At 40.5% G+C, this 22,201-nt stretch overlaps 1 protein-coding gene across 3 annotated transcripts in view; it reads left to right on the top strand.

The window, feature by feature from the left end:
* Window positions 1-22,201, top strand: part of fam184ab (family with sequence similarity 184 member Ab) — a 148,478-nt gene that overhangs the window by 90,097 nt on the left and 36,180 nt on the right. For all 3 annotated transcript variants that reach the window (XM_044376348.1, XM_044376351.1, XM_044376349.1), the window contains exons 12-15: window positions 585-706; window positions 7,606-7,756; window positions 10,592-10,804; window positions 20,465-20,618. In XM_044376348.1, coding sequence (XP_044232283.1) covers window positions 585-706; window positions 7,606-7,756; window positions 10,592-10,804; window positions 20,465-20,618 — 640 coding nt within the window. The remainder of the gene's footprint in view (window positions 1-584; window positions 707-7,605; window positions 7,757-10,591; window positions 10,805-20,464; window positions 20,619-22,201) is intronic.

The raw sequence follows: 22,201 nt of genomic DNA, 5'->3' as shown, positions 1-22,201 counted from the left end.
TCTGTCTGTCTGACTGTCTGTCTGTCTGTGTCTGTCTGTCTGTCTGTCTGTCTGTCTGTGTCTGTCTGTGTCTGTCTGTGTCTGTCTGTCTGTTTGTGTCTGTCTGTCTGTCTGTCTGTCTGTCTGTCTGTCTGTGTCTGTCTGTCTGTGTCTGTCTGTCTGTGTCTGTCTGTCTGTCTGTCTGTCTGTTTGTGTCTGTCTGTCTGTCTGTGTCTGTCTGTGTCTGTCTGTCTGTCTGTGTCTGTCTGTCTGTCTGTCTGTGTCTGTCTGTGTCTGTCTGTCTGTTTGTCTGACTGTCTGTCTGTCTGTCTGTGTCTGTCTGTCTGTCTGTCTGTCTGTGTCTGTCTGTCTGTCTGTCTGTGTCTGTCTGTGTCTGTCTGTCTGTCTGTGTCTGTCTGTCTGTTTGTCTGTCTGTCTGTCTGTCTGTCTGTCTGTCTGTCTGTCTGTGTCTGTCTGTGTCTGTCTGTGTCTGTCTGTCTTCCTGTCTGACTGTCTGTCTGTCTGTCTGTGTCTGTCTGTCTGTCTGTCTGTCTGACTGTCTGTCTGTCTGTCCGTGTCTGTCTGTCTGTCTGTCTGTCTCTCAGGGAGAGTTGGAAATCCAAAAGCGTCAGCATGAAGCAAAACTCATCTCTACCAAAGAAGAAGAGAAACTTAAAATGGACAAGATGGCTCTGGAGCTGGAGCTCAAATGGACCGAAACTCTCAGGTGTGTGTATGAGTGTGTGTGTGTGTGTGTGAGTGTATGTGTGTGTGTGTGTGTGTGAGAGTGTGTGTGAGAGAGAGAGTGAGAGTATTAGAGACAGAAAGAGCGAGTATCACCCACTCTCTTTGTCTTGTCTTTGACCAAAGACAGAGCATGAAATTGGGATTGGATGGGAAATTAAAGTCTTTCTGTTTCCCTGTTTCCGTTTCCCACACTCACTAGAATACACACACACACACGCACACACACACACACACACAGGTCATCTAGCTCATAATATTGACCGTGACAAAGCATTATCCTTGGAGAGCCCAATCTCATGTTAAAGCCCCGCAGCTCAAAGTCTCTATTTCGTCCACAGATCTTTTGAAGTGTTATTATTTAAAAACCTCAAAGAATGAAATTGACTGTTTTGAGGTGTGAGCTGATGTACTTTCACACAGTAAAGACGGCAAAATCCAAATGACTCTTATTAGATTTTATCTCAGCATTAAACAGTGTCTAAATGGTCCAAACCTCAGAAAGTTTTCCTACTTAAAAAGATTTTGTCCTTTTGATTCTGAAGAGACAGTAAACAGCACCAAATCCCTGGATACTCTAATACTGTCAGATCGTCTCTATTTATAATCTCACATGACTTCTTTTATGACAAATGATTTTATTGATTTTAGTGTGCTTACAGTACCTCTGCTTACTTTAACTTCACGTAGTGATCTCCTACGTTTGTTGCTTTCAATCACAGGGGGATGAGCAGACATATACAGTAAATATGGTCATTAATTATGCAGCTTACCAATGAAAGGGTGCAACACCGCCAAAAAACTGAGCTAGCAGTTAAAGGGTTGGTTCACCCAAATTAGAAAAAAACACTTTTGTCAGAAACACTGCCCCAGTTACTCTGGATAATCCACAGAACACACAGTCAACAATTTTTATAGGGACTATTTTTGTATCGACAGAAAGTAGTTCCAATGAAAGCTGTTCAAACTTTACTGTTTGGTTCAGTGTTATGGCTCCGATCAACCTTGTTTCCAGCAGCAGGCACCTGTTTTCACCAATAAAACCTCTGATAAAGCCACTGTAAGCTACCTGCTCAGCACCAAACAGCAGACAGACACAGTTAGCGACTATCTGGTGGACACAGCGGAGCATTTAGTCGATGAAGAGCCAGATATTTGCTGGTGGCGACCAAAACGGAGCTAAAAATGCGCTGATTGGGTGGCCAGAAACACACAACTCTGAATGAATACTAATGTTGTTCCGTGTCTGCTCGTGTAAAATACTTTCCCCCAAAGTGGCCAAAAGAATAAAGTGAATAAATCACAGATGTGAGCAACACATATGAAACTGCTGTCACCTCTAGTTATTCAGGGTGGCAGCAGACATCTCAGAAAGTGTCTCATATCCTGCTTCTTTTTTGTAGTTTTTGTGAAAAGACCCTTAAATGATTTATGGGAGAATTTAGTCCCCTGACTGCCAAAACAAACACTTCTTGTTCACGTCAAACCCACCGTTACTGTCAAAATAAAGTTGTTATATTCTCACTAATGTACTGAACGTCTGAGGCGCGGTGACTTGGTATCTTCTGACTGATATTTCTCCTCTTCTGGAGTTTTACTGGTGTAATATTTCTCTTGTTTCTGGATTAATTACTCAGTTTCTGTGTGTGCTGCTTTACAGATTCTCTTTACTGTAATATTCAACAAAGATTCTGAGCGTCTTGTGTCCTAGCGGGTTAACACACACAGACCATATTCTGTGATCGCAACGCCATCAAACACTTCTCTCCTCCACGCCATTTCCTGTCTGTAACTCTACTGTGACAGATTTCACAGAAAAGGCAAAACGTCAAGAGAGAAATCCAACAAAGATTTCATCTGTGAGCTGCTTTCTTTCATCATATGCAACAGAAAGCTAAATGTTGGTGATTCCAAGATGTCTGCTGCTGTAGTCTCCTCTCAAGCACTTGCTCATTCTCAACCGGCTCTTTTTAAAGGTCGCACTTGACGTTATTTAATGTTTTTAGCCTTTGTGCTCTGTCTGAGCCCTCAGATATCTTTGTGCCGACAAAGATCTATTTTCTATTACTTCATTCCACTTCTTGTAATCCAAACTCCAACCTCACCTTTTGTTTAAATGTAGCCGACACTTCTGGATACCGGAGTGCTTTACCCGTATCATCATATCTGTCCCACAGAGGCCACTAATGACCCATTTAGATTCACAGAAAATGGGTAAATGCAATGTGGTCAAAGCTGAAATTCAAGACAGATCAGGTCATATGTGTTTGATATAATCACTTTTCTAAGTTTAAAAAGGCACAACAGCAACAGAAAGCCAATAAGTATCAATAAGTCCTGCATGAAATAATGAAAGAATTGATGTTAAAACACCAGGAAGCAGTTTAGGAACCTCGAGCTTCCTTCTCCTCTTATCTCCAGATTCATCGCAACCTAAATCTGTCAGCAGCTGCTCTCCAGACAGTTTTTATCTTTTTATACCTCCCAGAAGTATGACTTTTTTTTAACCCAAGTATTTGTGGAGACAAGCTTCCTTTTACCAGGGACCTACATCACCAATCATGTAAATTTCACCTGCTCTACACAAACTGTTTCAAGCAGTAGGAAACAGAGCTTCTAGCCTCACACCGTCCACTATTTTAGCAAATAAAAAGTGACAAAAGCCAAACACAAAGGGAAATGATATCACACGCAGCGATGGAAACAATAGTGTGACATTAATGACTCGAAACAGCAGCTTCAAAGACAGATTAGAAATGTCTGTTCTCATTTATTTGTCTGCTGTGCTGACAAACTGACTGTGGCCAGTTGGGTTTAATCACTAATAAATCTCAAGAGTCATAATAAAAGTGGTTCTTAAAAGTTTGTGGCTACTGTAGAAATAACAAAAAAAATAAGAAATATGATCCTCACGCAGCTCTCTGTCCTCTTCATTAGCTTTCATTCACCTTCTTTTGTCCTTTTGCGCAGAGCTCTTTATTCTCTGGAGAACGTCTGTTCATTTGGTGGTTGGGGTGAGTACACTGTGTGAACCGCCTGAATTAAGGAGGCTGGCTTTAATCCCTGTTTCACAGTGGAAACAGACGGTTTCTCTGTGATAGCATAATCATGGAAAGAGCTCTCAGGATTACCAAATGAACAGAAGAGGTTCAGCGGATCAGCAGACTAAGGCTCAAACTGTATCATGTTAGTTTGTCCTGGTCACACAGGAGGTCTTGTAGAACATATAAAGGACGTCTTTTACCCACTGATCCGGTCAGACTATGGATTTGATTTTTAATTGTATGTCTAGTAGTGAACATGTCAGTATTTACCAAGCGGCAACCTCCGGGGCTGAAAAATAATACAATGAGGAAGTGCCAAAAACTGCAGTTCCTTGAACGACCACTTGAGGCTCCAAAAGCGAGTCAATCCCCATAGACCCCCATGTTAAAATACCCAACTTTACAGCAGAAATAAACATGTTTACAGCCTGGTACAAAAGAAATGGTTTTGGTCTCTAAAGCTAATTTCTCCTTTCATGACAACTGTACGGGGGGTGAATTTTTTTATAACTCACCCGTTTAAATTTTATTAAACTGAAACTGAAAATACAGGCTGTAATAACTGCAGATAATGTAATAAAAGCTGATAAGTTAATGCAATAACAATATTTAGTCCATAACATAACATTTTTGAGTATATTGTGATCATTTATTACATTATGACTTAGTAAGTATTTTAAATTTGTATTTTTGATAAGCATTTTAATGCTTCAATCCAGCAACGACACATACAAACATGGGTTTATACACCTAAAACCATGTTTGTGTCCTTCAGGGTTCAGTCCAGATCATAGACTGTATAAAAATATGGACGTAGTTACCGTGACGTCACCCGTTGGTTTCTGAAGAGCGGTTTTGAAGCTCAAAGCGAGCCACTCCGGCCGTCGCCATCTTGGCAGTGCGTGACTCCGCCAAACTCCCAGCCAATCAAAAATGGGCAAAGAGGCGGGCCGAATGGCTGAAACAAGCCACCTAGCGGCTGGCGGACCTGTCACTCAAAGCAGCCATGTCCTTCATTATGCATAACTTTACAGCTTAATAAAATTTAAACGGGTGAGTTATAAAAAAATTCACCCCCGTACAGTTGTCATGAAAGAGGAAATTAGCTACAGAGACCAAAACCGTTGTTTGTACCAGACTGTAAACATGTTTATTTCTGCTGTAAAGTTGGACATTTTAACATGGGGGTCTATGAGGATTGACTCGCTTTTGGAGCCTCAAGTGGTCGTTCAGGGAACTGCAGTTTTTGGCTTCATTTTTCAGCCCCGGAGGTCGCTGCTTGGTCCAATCAGTACAGGAGGTGGATGGGAAGCCAGTGAGGGATGATGTGCTGCCTTTAGCACTATGCTAACTCACAGTGAGGTTCCTAACCAGGAGGATACAGCCAAGGGAAAAAAAGAACAAACTTCATTATCTTTTGACGCTCACTTTAAAAGCTTTCAAGAGACATCATTACATCTTTTTCTAGTTTCTCTGTTATGCAGCTGTACCTGCCGACAATAACATCTGCAAATCCCTCCATCCATTATCTATACGCGCTTATCCCGCACCGTAATGTACTGGAATAAACCGTATTGAATATTGATGAATAAGGTATGTCAGATTAGTTGCAAACAGTTTATTTTAACCCGTAGTGAAACACGTTTTAAAGTTCAACTGAAACACAGTTTGTCGTCTCTTTCTGCCGTCAAAAATAATATCAAAGTGATTTTAAAGTATTGTCAGTAGAAAGGAAGGAAACATAAATGCGGCTTGTTGTTGGAGGTCTGTAGCTTGTGTTGTGTTTGCAGGCTGCTATGATAGGAAGATTATTTTACTGCTTCATGCAACACAGTTTAAAATGAACCATTTGATTGGTGTTATTGACCCAAGTAGACAGAAAATAAATGTCAAAGATAGCAAGTGTATATACTGTATATATATATATATATATATATGTATATTCTGAGGCCAATAAATTCACATGTATTTTAGATTAATTTTATATAATCCAGATACTCTGAAGACACTAACGACTGGCTTTTATCTGTGGCATAGGGACACACATATACATGTACACTCTTTATCTCAGTCCGTATGCATAATTACACACACAGATACACACCTGAACTGACCATGTGTGCTTCAGAACGTAACATATGTCATCGCGCAGGCCAATTATCCCACATTTTATCTGGATATTCCTTCTATTTGACAGTTCCTTCAATTCTCTGCTCATCCATCCGCTCTCCGTCTGCCCTCATCTCTCTTTCTGCTGCCCAGCAGATGCTATAGAACAACGCTTATTAGGAAGACCAGAGACTCTTTGAAGCCCAAGGCCTCTGTGTGTGTGTGTGTGTGTGTGTGTGTATGTGTGTGTGTATGTGTGTGTGTGTGTGTGTGCGTGTGTGTGTGTGCGTGTGTGTGTGAGAAAGAGAGAGAGAGCACAAGTGATGTCTGTGACTGTGAGTTTTAAACTGAACGAGGACATGAATGATGGCACGTGTCAAGTGTGCTGCATGATGAACGTGACTGTCTGGTGTGTGTGACTGCGTGGCTATGTGTGAGTGTGTGTGTGTCTGTGTGAGTGTGTGTGTGTGTGTGTGTGTGTGTGTGTGTTTGTGTGTGTGTGTGTGTGTGTGTGTGTGTTTGTGTGTGTGTGTGTGTGTGTGTGAGCCCTCCGCCTTCAGTCTGGCACTTGCTGGCTCTCAAAATGACAAGAAAAAAAAAAAGTGTTTTCCTGGATACTTCATTTAACAGCTGCCATTTCAACTCCCACACAGCTATTACATTGGCTGCACACACACACACACACACACACACACACACACACACATACACAGCCATGCAAAGAGCTGTTAGCGGCGGTGTTAAAGAGCGGCGGTCGCTCAATAGATGCGGTGTTGAGGTCTGATAAAGGACCTTTATTGTTCCCATAAAGCCGATAATGAGAGTTCTGAAGCAGCTTTACCTTTACAGCAATGTTCTGTCTGTCGTGCTTGTGAGTCATAATAAATACACAATAAGAGTATAAAAGTTGCCTAAAAAGAAACACATATGTTTTATTTATATTATCCAAAGCATACATAATGTTTTTAATTGATTTCTTCCAAGTAGCCAATGGATTCAGGTAACAGCAGCATTCAGTTTATGTTATTATATGATGAAGTTGCAGAAAACATTGTGAGAAGAAACAAGTACTTTCAAAATAAACTGAAAATAATGCTTTTAATGTGACATCCTACTGCAGATAAGCTAACCAGAAGGAAAATATGCTGCTGTGACTGAACCTGTTTAACACTCAGTTTCAGATTAACAAAAAAAAAAAAAAAAAACATCTTTTGCACATTTATACTTTTATCAGTAACCATGCACAGCTTCTCTTCCAACGGTACTTTGCAAAAGGAAGGATGTCTCAAATTCTGCCTCCTAAAATAAAAAAAGAAGAAGCTTCCTGATAAGATATTAAAGATGTAGAAAGGTGTTTCTGGGGTTTTACAGCAGCTTTATACAGAAAAACTGACAATAAGCTGTTTTAAAAGCGCTCAGAAGATAGTGGGAAATGGAAAATTCTGTACAACTGAAAGCCTTGTTGATTATCTGAAATACACCAAATAAAGATAAGCTATATATAGTTATTAAATTTTTTTTGAATTAGAGTCTACAGGCCTTGCAGTAAATCCAGAAACCTTATTATTTTGGATAATATAAGCAGCCTAATGTGACTCATTCTCTGGTCCCGAGTATAAAGGCATTGACCTTCACTCTTCTTCCTGTTGGACATTTTTTTTGGAAAGTTTGCAGCTTCAAATGCATTAATCATGCAAACAAATATGTGTCATGTGGTGTCATGTTGTAGGCAGGAGTGTAAGAAGCTACGTGAGGAGCTGAGAGAGGACCACGAGGAGGACAAGGCCTCCGCGTTATCTCAGCTGGCACAAAGCAAGGAGCAGGAACTGAGCAACGCCAGGGAGAGCTGGCAGAGGAAAGTGGAGGACCTGCTGGAACAGGTAGGACTGTTGCCAGTGAGTGTGTGTTTACATGTGTACTGTGTGTGTGTGTGTGTGTGTGTGTGTATGTGTGTATGCTGAATGCCTGGGTGTCGTCCAGCCTGCCTCCATGATGTGAAAAAGAATAAAAACGACACTGTGCTTTGTGTATTTTGACGCCTTTAGAAGTTAGAAAATCTGGATCATGAGTGTAGTTTTTCCCCCCATTTACAGGTTAAAGATAGTTTTAATGAACTTGGGCTGCTTATCTCTCTGAACATAAGATACCAGACGCCTGCAGCTTGTAGTCGAATGATACCAGGAGTAAAAGAAGTCAACAGGGAGCGAGAGAGAGGATGAGAAGGGCAATAAGAGCAACCGCCTCCCTTCAAAGCCTCATGTCGCCGCTGCAAGACCTCCTGTCGATGCCAGACTGACTTATTTCCTCCTCACACTGGTGCACAAACTCATTCACATTCTCATTATTCGAGCCGGAGCGAGGGCCGCTGTCGCTAATGACGGCTCCGGTAATATTAATGCAGCGTGACTAAGCTCTAGCTGTGGTCATCGTACACACACAGACAAACACTGTCAGTCGCTTTATTTATATTCGTTTCCCCCCCACGCACGCCGCCTGTACATCAGCTGGTGTTTGCCTTCGTGCTCGCTCTTGTCTCGTGGTCCGTCAGCTCACATTCAGTGATTAATGTGTCTGCTTCACGCCTCGCAATCAGCTGAAACATATTTATTTACTCTAATGTCAAATCAGAGCAGCAGTCGATCTCTCGACTGATGCGCACTGACAGAAAAAATGTTGCTTGGGAATCAAATGATGGCGCAGAGGATTTTTTTAATGGTCTGTATTTTAATAGATTATTATGTCAGTGCCTCTGATGCCTCTGATGCCTTGATGCCTTGATGCGTGAGCAGATAAAAATCAAACTCTTTGCTCTCAGACGAGACACGTCACAGGATGTTTTTAAGAAGTAAAGCTACACATGTGAGTATCAGCAGGGTAAATATAAGTGTTATTTCACTGATATGTTAAGTAATGAAATATGAGAGTGATGTTATGGAACCAGACTGTATATGAAGATGGACGTAGCGAGGTGTGACGTCACCTGTTGGTTTCAAGCTCAGAGTTGCAGCTTCTAGTCGGCGCCATCTGTGCCGGGGTGAAACGTAATCAAGTAACATTAAACTTAGTGAAATATTGTGACATCAGTCCGAGTCAGTGTGAGTCTGGAGCCAACTGAACCAACCACATGACAGACATCAAAGCTACTATACGTCTTCAAATCTTATTAATGGAGCAATAATTTCCAAAATGACCACCAGCTCACTTATTAAAGGGTCTGAATATAGAGATTGAGACCAGAATGACTCGTTAAAAACAATGATTGACTCAGTATTTCTAGAGAGAAGTTGAGGCTTTATGAACGGGAGTCAGTTGGAGCATCTAGTTGCCACTTGGATGCAACTTCTTTATGTCTTAAATTAGCATCTCTGTATCAACTGTTATTGAAAAAGAAACAAGAGTATGTTTCTGGTGTCAAGCTGAGTCACAGTACGTTCAAAAAGGGTCAACGGAGAGTTAAAGTTGCACCAATAAATATCACAATGCGAGACACTTAGAGCTGAGTACTGGACGGACGAGCCCCCACTTGTCACAAACCGGCTCAATGAATGCGACAAACAGGGGAAGCGAGTCAGGTTCAGGTGCCACTTAGTTGTTTTTATTTGAAACTAAAACAAACAGTCATGTATGTAGTGTGTGGATGAGTGAGATGTGTAAATGCTTCATTTGAAAAATACCAAAACAAACCAAAACCGGGAGAGATGTGGATCCTAGGAGAGGATGAGAGTGGTATTTATAGCCTTGGTGTCCCTGCATCGGAAAAAATCACTACATGTAATGTGAAAAGAAATTATAAAGGCTCACATTCCTCTAAACTTTTATCTCTTTCATAAGGCTCCCAGTTGTCTCCCACAGCAACACTGGTCTCAGTAATAATAGACCACAACAGCCCCACCATCCTTCATTAACCATCCTACAGTTATATCAGCAACATGATGATATTGGGACTAAGTGTTAATGAATCTATCCCACTATATGATGCCATGTGTGACTCGTGTCTTAGTCATAATACAGCTTTCATATTTGGGACGCTGCTGTTGAGACTGAACTGCATCAGCTGTTCTTTTTCTTTATTGTACAGTGTGTTAATACCATGTATGATGATGTGCAAGTTGATCCAAAGAGTGATTAATTTATCAGCACTTATTCCAACTGTATGTCAAAGTTAAAACATGAATAATTTAGGGTCCATTAAAGAATTAATGTCAGTTTGCTCTCAGTGACAACATGAGAGGTTTTCACACATTAATTGTTTGACCTTTCGGTTGCACATCATAGTTTTACCCAAATAATGGATGTAGTCGTCTATACTTTATCTTAATTAATTCCAGTTGCCTTTTTTGGCGTAATCACAGTTAACTGCAGCTTTGCCAAAGCAGCTTGTACAAGGTTGAACTTCATTATTTCTACACTTTCCCCCCAAAAAATCATTATCTTAATTTGTCCAGACAGACTCATTTGGTGCATCTTGCTGCTTCTTCCTGACAGTGAATTCTAGTGTTAACTCCACTTTATTATGTACTGTCTTCAATTACAAACAATTTATTTACAATAAGTACTAAACTTTATCGCTGGAGGCTTTTAATATGATGATGTTTGTTCAAGTCTAATTGACCGCCTTCCTTCCTTCACCTCTTGTTATAACTGTCTTCCTCACTAGTACATGTCAGTCAGGGTCCTCCTAGTCCAACGTTTAGATTTTGTTTGTCCTGTTCTAGATCTCCTTGTTGAAGCAGAGTCTGGAGATGCAGCTGTCCCAGTCGCAGTCGTCGCTGCAGCAGCTGCAGCACCAGTTCAGCCAGGAGAGGGAGCACCTGAGGATGCAGCTGGACGAGCTGCAGACGGAGCACCAGAGGCGACAGCAGCGTCTGCAGGAGGCTCAATGCTGCGCCATGCAGGACCTGGAGCACGCCAGGCAGCGGGACCTGAAGGTAGATGGGTGGTGGGAGGAGGGAACCGACACACACACACACACACACACACACACTCAAACACGCTGTACACGTATAAAGCAGATGTTAAAGATACTGTGGAATTCATGCAAACAAACACAGTTTCATTTACTTTGTTATTCTTAACAAAATGTGAAACCTGCATCATTTACATCCGTGTTTTCCAGGTCGATCACATGTATTCGATCAGATACATGTGTACTGTGTTATCAATAAGTATACTGGTGTCCTTGTGTGTTTGTGTGTCTCAGTAGAGCATCAGATACAAACGAAACAAGAATCACAGCTCACCAGACAACAAAAAACACTACAGAGTGTCTTTAATAGTGATGAAGGTTAAGATACGTCTCTGTTTTGTATCCAGCAACAACGATACACATACATCAATACACAGGTGATAAAGCCTGACAGAAATACTGCAGATAGACTGATCAATCTGAACATTAAACAGTCAGATCGCTGGGACATTCGGATAAATCGCTCAGACTCAGTAGTTTACTCTACAGCCAGCAGTAAACTGATTTGTCAGACATTTACGGCATCTCACACAAGAAGAGCAGCTTTACACACCTTGATAAATAGAGAACTTCAAGGCCCAACAATTACTGTCTGACCATCATACGAGCGTGTTCACGCTAGTTCTTGACATGAAATTTAGAGGCGTATCAATCTTCTCATTTAACTCTCTGCAAGAAAGGAGACAGACGAGGTTCAGTTTCAACCCCTGTAATAAAACTTGCCGGTAGAAAGTAGATTTTCAGATTGTTCATCACTTAATGTTTAATGTGACTGGATCCAGAAGACGCCTGTCGCAGAGTGATTCCTTCCACAGACGCCAGTTCAGTGAAAGGAATAACCAGTATAACTAGAAATAATGTGGCTAGATGGAAAAAAAAATGAATGTTTTGTGTGATTATCAACTGAACTGATCATAATTAAAAATATGAACCTGTGTCTTGCTACATAATGAAAACTAGGAAGAGCAGGATTTATTGAGGAAAAAGGCTCATTTCAATTAACCTACGTGACCGTCTTTAACTTTTTAGCCTCTCAGAACTAACAGCTGAGAAATGAATGAAGGAAAGAAACGTATTTTTAGGGTCAATGTGTGTGTGGTTGTATTTTTCTTACTGTTCTTAGACGGGATACAAATAGCGGTTGTTAAGCAGGCAGCATCACTGAGAAGAAAATAATTAATAACCTGTAATAAAAATTTATAAAAAGTGCAAGAAGGTTTCTTGAATTTATCCTGGAACATTTAATTATTAACAAAAACAGACTGTAGAAATATGAGACCATAAAGATTTGCATCCCTGACAACTGACGAATCTTCTAATTACATGAAAATAATGTTTACATTTTTAAGGAGCTTTGTGAACTCTGAGCTGAAGCTCCTCGGGAGAAGCCATCCGTGACATTTTAATCCCGTAGAGTCTCGTCAAGGTTAGAGCGGCGGTAAGTCATCGCCACCGTTACTCACTCTCACTGACAGCAGCTTCTATATCAAGCAGGTGTGCACTGACAGCTCTGTGTTTCCTCTTTATGATATCAAAATATGCAACACAACATACACACACAATATCCTCAAGGTGCCAAGAAAATGTTCTTCAACGCTAATCCTTCCATTTCACAGTCAAGGTCGATTTGGATTGGCTATACATCATAATTCCAAATCCCTTCTTGGGTCTTGGTAGCTGTAATTGTATTAATGCTTCAGGCAGAATAGAGGTCAGGAAACTGCGTCCTTATCATGTGTTTTTTGGCAACTCTGTGAGTGTGTGTGGAGAAAAAATATCACCTCTGAGTCACACAACACTTATGAAATCGGAAGTCTTTATTATTTTAAACCAAACTAAAAACATGTCCCTCCTCCTCCTCCTCCTCCTCTTCCTCCTCTTATTGCAGAAACACACACAGTTGATCCAGTAGTTAACATTAACACAGAGCTGACCAAGTAATCCAAGTATTGTTTCTACCGTCGCCGTCTTAGTTAATAAGCAGCAGAAACAGGAAGTGTTAAAAGCTTCACAGAGAGGCTTTCATGGTGGCAGGGTGTTTATATTTCTGTCAGCAGTGCAGGGAAGGAAAACTCAATTATCCAGAGTGGAAGCATTAGAGGGATGATGTGTGTGTGTGTGTGTGTGTGTGTGTGTGTGTGTGTGTGTGTGTGTGTGCGTGTGTTTGTGTGTGTGTGTGTGTGTGTGTGTGTGTGTGTGTGTGTGTGTTCGGGGGGTAGATGAGAGGTACATTCAAATTTCTCCGGCGTTATCTGTTCACACTTCGCAGACAGTTATATCCAGGGAGTAATAAAGTTGTTACAAATCCAGGCTACACACACACACACACACACACACACACACACACACACATTTACATTCACACACACACATTCACATAACCTAATTTAGCTCCCCGACTTGCCGCTACAGAAAGCTGCAAATAGAAGCAGCGAGTGTTCACGGAGCAAGTGACATGTGATTATCATCTTCTGTCTTACTTACCTCGTTTCTCAGACTCAGACGTTCTCCTCCTGCACAGACGAAGGACGAGTCTGTATTAACAAGAATTTATGTACAAATGTACAAGTAAAAAGATGCAAAATCATTTTATCTCTTCAGGTCTATAAAAAAAATATTAAAATGTATCTGAGGAGGGAAATATTCTGTCTGTCTGGAGCCACTAACAACTCGCTGACGTACGCAAGGTGAGACGACGGGTTGCAAATAAACATTTCTTCATTTTAAGGGGTCAAAGCTTTAAAAGGCTGGAGAGCACGACCCTAAACCGTCACAACAAGTGTTTGTAAAAGGTAATTAACTGTAACGAGTAAAATGGAATTAAAAGGTGAAAAAAAGGTCGCTGGTAGAAAAAAGGAAGGAAGGCATCAGAATGACTTTTTTCAGTCTTTTTAAAATAATTTTATTTAATTTTCTTATCTTTATTTAATTTAAAAAAGTCATCATTATATTCCAGATGGTCTCACTTGGAATCTTTTGGAAGATCTCAGAGCTCAGGTCAGTTAACAAAATAAAATTAATTAAATTCTGATGCTTTATTGAAAGATTTAAATGATTAATTAAGGTATCTATGGTTTTCATTTTTACTTACAGACGTGTGTGAATCTTTGTCTCTACTGGAGGTGACTCATATATCTGCATTATGTACTGAAGCCCTGCTCAGCTCTCCTTCCTGTTTGCTTCTGATCTGATCTGAATTTTAAAGCCCACATTAAAAAATATCATCTCTGGGATCATGTCAGAAACTGAAAAGGTTATATATGCCTTTATCTCTACTCTCTCTCTGCCCAAGAAAGCTTTGAATAAACTGAAGATCATCACAGTGCAGCAGCAGCAGCAGCTGTGAGTGCTGACTCAGACCAGACGCAGAGACACATTACACATGTTTTAAAGTCCCTGTGTCGGCTGCAGGTTAGTTTAAGCATTAAGATTCTGCTCTTGGGTTTTAAATCACTTGACAGTCTATCACCTGAATACATATCAGACACACTTTGAAGCTGCATCCTTTTATTAAATGCCTCAGTTCCTCCGACTGGGGGTCTTTAAGTTGTCCTCGGGGGGGGTCGGGATTAAGACCTGCGCTGAAGCAGCTGGATCAAGTCTGTCAGAGAAACCTGAGGGCCGGAGTCTGAGTTCACGTCTTTGTGTGTTTATCCCTCCATCTCTCTCCTTCTTGTTCATCAGTATATCACCCGCTTTTACTTCACCCACCAGCTAAGTAATACACATCGACTGTTCAGTAATGGAATGAAGATTGAACAAGCAGGCAGAAGCACAAACAGCACCGAGAGGAGAGGAAGAGGAGGAGGAGGAGGAGGAGGAGGAGGAGGAGGAGGGTGAAACAATATCTCGGTCAATTTGTAATTATAGGATTCACAGTGATTAGAGTAATTAATGTGCCGCCTTTAATTAAAGGGATAAAAGTTATGGATTTTACTGACCCACAGCACTAAAGGACCATTGGTCAATAGCAATAAATAAGAGATTAGTGGCTTTTTAAAACACTGTGACAAAACCTGCTGCTGTAGTTTCAACACATCCGCTTGTTTGTTTTACCTGCTCAGTGTTAAAGACACAAAACACATTTCAGCTGTCAAAACTAAAAATCATCTCAAGCCAGAAAAGCTCTTGTGGCGCTTTGAACGCTTTTAAGCATCAGCATATATTTCTATGTAATTGTGATAATTACCTGTAAACAGGTAAACTGGTGGTTTATGGTTTGGACTGAAGCTCTTGACTCATACAGCGTCAGGGTAGCGTATTTCACAGCTACGAACATATCGCAAAATTGTAAAGCAAATTCATTAACGTATTATAACTTGATATGACTTCAGAAACAGGTTCAACACAAGTATGATAATTTAAAGCAACAATGAAAGCAACAAGATGTGCTGCAAACAAGAGTAATGCCTGAACAGGAAACAGCTATTGCATGTCTGTCCAGAGGGATCCTTCCTCTGTTGCTCTTCCTGAGGTTTCTTGCACTTTTTTCCCCATTAAAGGGTTTTTTGGGGGAAGTTTTTCCTTATTGGAATCGAGGGTCTAACAATAGAGGATGTTGTACAGATTGTAAAGCCTCCCTGAGGCAAATTTGTGATTTGTGATATTTGGCTATACCAAATAAAATGTACTTGACTTGAACACAAAGATGTGCTTACAAAGTAAATAAAAGCAGCAGAAAGATCACTGATTGTGTAATGGGCTGAGAGAAGCAGGTACCCTAACCCTAACCCTAACCCCTAACCCCTAACCCCTAACCCTAACCCTAGCCATAACCCTAACCCTAACCCTGGCCCTAACCCTAACCCCTAACCCTAACCCTAACCCCTAACCCTAACCCTGGCCCTAACCCTAACCCCTAACCCTAACCCTGGCCATAACCCTAACCCTAACCCTGGCCCTAACCCTAACCCTAACCCTAACCCTGGCCATAACCCTAACCCCTAACCGTAACCCCTAACCCTAACCCCTAACCCTAACCCCTAACCCTAACCCTGGCCCTAACCCTAACCCTAACCCGACCCAAAGACAGACAGGATGTTGCCTTTCACACTCTGGAAACACTAAACTGTGCTAACAGGGCAGGTATTGTAATCAAGTAACATTAAACTTAGTGAAATATTGCGACAACAGTCCAACTCAGTGTGATTCCCGGAGCCAACTGTCAATCACAGCTGTCAATCAACGCCCACACAGGTTATGGATTGGACTGAAGCTCTTGACTCATACAGCATCAAACTAATGTGTTTCACAGCTACGAACATATTGCAAATTGTAAAGCAAATTCATTAACTTACTATAACTTCAGAAGCAGGTTCAACACATGTATGTTAATTTAAAGCAACAATGAAAGCAACAACATGTGCTGCAAATAAAAGTAGTGCCTGAACAGGAAACAGCTATTGCATGTCTTCAGATGGCCCTGAAGTCTTCAGGTCTTCAGCAACTCAGAAATTAATTTACCACTTATTATGAAAAAGACTCAAATGAATACACTGGGAGCTGAAAGAGTTCAATGTGAACAGGTTTACTCTGCATAAAGAGCAACATAAAGCAAACCGAGGCTTTGACCTGGGACAAATAACCTAATGAAAAATCATAAAACATTAAATTATATACCTCTCATAACCCCTCCTAACGTGGGGCTTAATTGCTAAACCCCACCTCGCTTGATCTTAACACTTTGGTAATAATCCAGACATGACTCATCTACAGAAAACAAAGGTGTCAGTTGTACTTGGCCTCTTCCACATTTCTCCCAATACACATGGCCTGGCAGCCTTCACTCATCACACAGATTAGAATATGACATTGCTGATTCTCCCCTTCCGTATTCCCCTGGAAACTATCTCTTATAGATGTTAATGTTTACTGGTCTATTCATCAGTTTTTCACCACAGGGTTTCCTTATTGGAATCGAGGGTCTAACAATAGAGGATGTTGTACAGATTGTAAAGCCTCCCTGAGGCAAATTTGTGATTTGTGATATTTGGCTATACCAAATAAAATGTACTTGACTTGAACACAAAGATGTGCTTACAAAGTAAATAAAAGCAGCAGAAAGATCACTGAGTGTGTAATGGGCTCAGAGAAGCTGGTACCCTAACCCTAATCCTAACCCTAACCCTAACCCTAACCTTAACCCCTAACCCTAACCCTAACCCTAACAGTCCGACTCAGAGTTCTGGAGCCAACTGTCAATCACAGCTGTCAATCGACGTCCACACAGCAGACATCAAAGCTACTATAAGTCTTCAAATCTTATTAACGGAGCAACAATTTCCAAAATGACCACCAGCACACTTATTAGAGGGTCTGAATTTAGAGATTGAGACCAGAATGAATGTTGAAAACAATGATTGACTCAGTATTTATAGAGAGAAGTTGAGGCTAGCTGCTAGCGGCTGTCGGTGGGACGTTAAGGGATTCACTGCTCGGTACGTGCACAGGGAGCTGATTAAGGCTTTGGGAGCAGGTGCACAGGTGGGTGTGGAGGTTGGATCTGAATGGTGTGAAACACAGGAGACTATTGCAAGACAGGGAGGGAATATCAGGCTCTGAAATGAGAAGGAGAATCAGTGATTAGCAGACTGACAACAGGCAAAGTGATGCAAAATATTCAGCTGCTTTTTGACAGGATAGAGAGAGGAGAGAAGAGGCTTGTTGCAATATTTGGTATTAACATAACTGTATTTAATGAACTGAATACACCCGCTCACAATGATCTTGTAGTTAATAAACTGTAACACTTTTGTCTTAAGTGTTACCATAAAAACAGCATGGGTGCTCTTTCAAACACTGGAAATCTGAGACTGCAATCAGGCAGCGTTTTACAGCCGAACTCGAGGTTCATTTGAATGTTCACTGCTCCTTTTTTTTTTATGAATCATCTCCCAAAGGCATTACATATTGGCAAATTAAAATGCCACAGATGTTGCTGTCAACCTTCTATGAATATCATTTTCCACGTACTGTGTTGATAGTTATAAATAGCAAAAATGGCATCTTCATATTTTACTGACGAAAGAAAATCAGTTAAACTCAGTGTGAACGTCAGTTTTCTTGTTTGTTTTTCAGGCTTTGTGTAATAATGAAAATGAGATTTGAACCCATCAGAAACAGCAGCGATTCTCTCGTCGATATTAAACATTCTCTTCATTTTACATATAACTCCGCAAAGGCAGATATTACCTGATAGTAGCCTCCACTGAACTGAATCCCATTATTGAAAATATTATAGCAGGTTATAAAAACATATATATCATTTATGGTACAATATAAAGTCACAAGGTGATAACTCGTCAATAATGTGCACAGCGCAGCATGAAATTGTTTTTTAAAGATATTTTTTTGTTATTGACATATTTAAATTCCAGTGTTTTTTATGTAGACCTGTAGGGGAACCAGCTAATTACAAAATATGGTAATCAGGTGAAAACGACTGTTTTTACAATTATAATAATGAAACAGGATATTGTTATGAGTGTTGTCTGTCAGGATTTTTAAAGATAAACAAAGACAGTTTGAATATTTCCTGCAAATGAAAGATGTATCTTGGGAGCAAACACACCTGATCTGATTGGCAGGTGTAGATAAAGATATGCAAGGAGAACCAAAAGTAAACAACTTAAATTTACAACAATTTCAGCCACAAAACTCTCAGATTTAACTAAAATAATATATCTCAGCGGAACCTGGATTATTATCATCTGTTTCTCTGCCGTGACCATAGACTGTATAAAAATATGGACGTAGTTACCGTGACGTCACCCGTTGGTTTCTGAAGAGCGGTTTTGAAGCTCAAAGTGAGCCGCTCCGGCCGTCGCCATCTTGGCAGTGCGTGACGCTGCCTAACTCCCAGCCAATCAAAAATGGGCAAAGAGGCGGGCCGAACGGCTGAAACAAGTCACCTAGCGGCTGGCAGACCTGTCACTCAAAGCAGCCATGTCCTTCATTATTCATAATTAGCTACAGAGACCAAAACCGTGTTTTGTACCAGACTGTAAACATGTTTATTTCTGCTGTAAAGTTGGGCATTTTAACATGGGGGTCTATGGGGATTGACTCGCTTTTGGAGCCTCTAGTGGTCATTCAAGGAACTGCAGTTTTTGGCTTCATTTTACAGCCCTGGAGGTTGCTGCTTGGCCGTTACATTGGTAGTAAAATAGTTAAAATAGTTAGTTGTGGTCGTCTGTCGTTTTGATCATTATTTCTCTGCCAACAGGCGAACTGAAGGCCAAGTTTGTAAGACTGATGAGCTTAATAGACGTTTAGACACAAACAATGTCTGTTCAATTGAAACCGAGTTTACAGCAACATCAGTGAGTTATCGTGTTTCTAAAGAAGCAAAACCATATTTCCCATAAATCCACTGTTACACACACACACACACAAACTGTGGATCCTCACACAGCATCAACAGCTTTTTCTGCCAGAGTAAACTGTGTGTGTGTGTGTGTGTGTGTGTGTGTGTGTGTGTGTGTGTGTGTGTGTGTGTGTGTGTGTGTGTGTGTTTCATGGCAGCTCTCCAGTCAGCAGTACTAATGCCTGATGATAATACTGTGTATAGAAGTGTTTGTCAGTTCTCTTGGCTAATATTCTAATATCTTGTTCTGTTTGTTAAATTATTGTTATGAAGCTGTGATCAACAACAGCTGGATGAAACTAACTGGACACAATGTAATTAATAAAACAACAGTGGAGACATGTTTTATTCAGCAGTTGTAGGTCTTGTTATGTGAAGTCTGTGGACTCTGTGTTTACAGACAAGTGAAGACGCCAACGTTCACATCCATGAAACTGTGACTTCACTTCAATCTTAATGATGATGTAGCGTCTTGTGCATCAAGTCACTTTTGACATTTTCATTCAGAGATGTTTTGCTTTGGATAAACTAAGAACATCATCTCTCCTTTTGTTGGAAAACACATCAAAAATATCTGTCAACACTCTGTTTCCTCATGATGTTGTTATCATATCCGTTATCCACCTTGCATAACGTTTCCTTCAAAACTTATTTGCTTTTGGTTTGTCTGTAATTTGTAGAAGATGGGGGTTGCATGCCTTCATTTTCAGAAAATATGGTTCAGAGAATAATTTGAATTTCACTGCAGTGGTCTCATTTTTATACAGACATCATAAAACGCCAGCAAATCTATTTAATGCAAATATAATGAGATGAATATTCTACATTTCGATGTTTCAAGCAAACTTTAAAAACAATTATTTAGCATGAGTTCAAAGCAAAAGTCACATTCACAGAAGAAGAGAACTTTGGGAGTCACATTTTCCTTCTGGAGGATTTTAAATGTTACTTAAGTATGTCCTTATCTCTCTCCACCTCACTTTTTCCATTTCTCCTCTTACCTTTTCCTCCCACTCCCTCATCTCCTCCTACGCTGTTCACTTTCTTAAACTCTTCATCATCATATTCACCTTTCCCTCTCCCTCTTCTCTGCCCCGTTTCCTCCTCCATTTCCCTCACACTCTCTCCCTCCGGCCCTCCCACACTCGCTGTTTTCCTGCCCTCTCTTTGTTCCTTTCTGTCATCCTCTCTCACCCCCCCCCTTCCTCCCCCTCTATTCCCCCCCGCCATCCTTTCCCCACCTCATCTCTCCATCAGGACTTGGAGGAGCGTCTCCGCCACCATCACCATGCGGAGCTGCAGTCTCTCAGAGAGGCTCACCGTCATAGCATCGAGACACTCAAACAGCAGTCAGAACAAGAGCTGCAAACGCTCCGCTTTGAGCTGGAGGACGAGGGCAAAGCCATGCTGGGTAAGCTCTCAGAGTGTGTTCGTGTGTGTGTGTGTGTGTGTGTGTGTGTGTGTGTGTGTGTGTGTGGGTGCATGCATAAAATAAGATTCACCCTCACATGACACTTTTTATTTTACAACTAAATGTCTTATGAATGCACTGATTTGAGGGTTTTTGGTCACAGATTGCAACTAACACTAAAACACATCGTTTAATGAAGTAAATAGTCTTATAAAAGTGATATAAGAATGTTAATTTAAGATCCATAAGTACATGTTTTTCTGTCCAAATGTAGTTGGAATTTAAAAACAGTTCTAAAGTTTTACATCACAGTGTCTCATCCTTATCATTCAGTCAGTAATGCTATTCCACCTCACTTCTCTTTGCATAACGGGGGATTTCTAACTAAAACCATAAGTTAGTGTAATTTTAAACTTTTGTTTTCCTCATAAAAGTCCAACTTTATGTAATAAATTGCTTGAAAATATGATTGGATCAAACTGTGTGTGTGTGTAGGAACGGGATCTCCGTTGATGTCAAATTTCAGATTCACATATTACAGACAGACTGACGCTATTGTGACATATGTCGGATTAAAGCTGCCAATAGTCAGTATTTTATATTAATAATAGATCAAGTGACTACATGTAATGTCAGAGGGGTCCTTCATACCGACGTGCACGTAGTGAATCATCATCTGACGCTGCAGTTCTCTTCAGCTCTGTGTTGTACGTAGCGTCTTATTTTAGCATCTTTCAGCTCATTGTTGTGGTTTTACTGTTTGGTTCAGTCTCATTGCTCTCATCTTCCTCGTTTCCAGTAGTATCAGGCAGCTGTTTTCAATGATAAACCCTCTGTACACGACCTGTCCAGCACCAAACAGCAGCTAGATGAAGTTAGCGACTAGCTGGTGAACATAGTGGAACATTTAGTGGCTCAAAAGCCAAATATTCCCCTCAGGAGGGCAAATGAATACTAATGTTACTCCATTTCTGTATGTGTGAATGTGTAATTAGGTGATTGTTTGCTAACACGTTCACCATAATGACTTTACACAGTGATAATATGTCAGTGTTGTTGTTGTTGCAGGTTGTTAAGCTGCTTCACAGTGGCCCAAAACAATCTAATAACAACTGCTTAAAGCTTTCACATGTATTTATTCCTCGTCCCTACACACTGACTGTCAACTAATCATAGAATTTCTGCCATACAGAAAATTACAATCATTGCATTTTTTAAGCCGTAAGGAACATCAATAATAAAAAATGAACAGAACATTTGACATCAGGGCCACAGTGGAAGCCATGTCCCTCTGTAATAATGAGGGATTTACAGTCATCTCTTTATATAATTGCCTATAATTTTACATTTGGATTTACAGTCCCTCCAACATTTGCTTCTACAGCACAGTATGATGTTCTTTTTGTGTTTCTGCAGAGACAAAAATCACAGATTACACTATTACTGCTCTCTCTTTTACATCAATGTAGAAATATGACAATATGAAAATATTAAAAAGAGAAGTTTGTATTTTTTACATATTATCTGGTATAAGGAGGGTTTGTGAAGTAAAATGAGTACTAAAATACAGTAGACCAACACAA

Source organism: Thunnus albacares, chromosome 16, assembly GCF_914725855.1.
Source record: "Thunnus albacares chromosome 16, fThuAlb1.1, whole genome shotgun sequence".
NCBI lineage: Eukaryota > Metazoa > Chordata > Actinopteri > Scombriformes > Scombridae > Thunnus > Thunnus albacares.
This window is presented reverse-complemented; position numbering and strand designations above follow the sequence as displayed.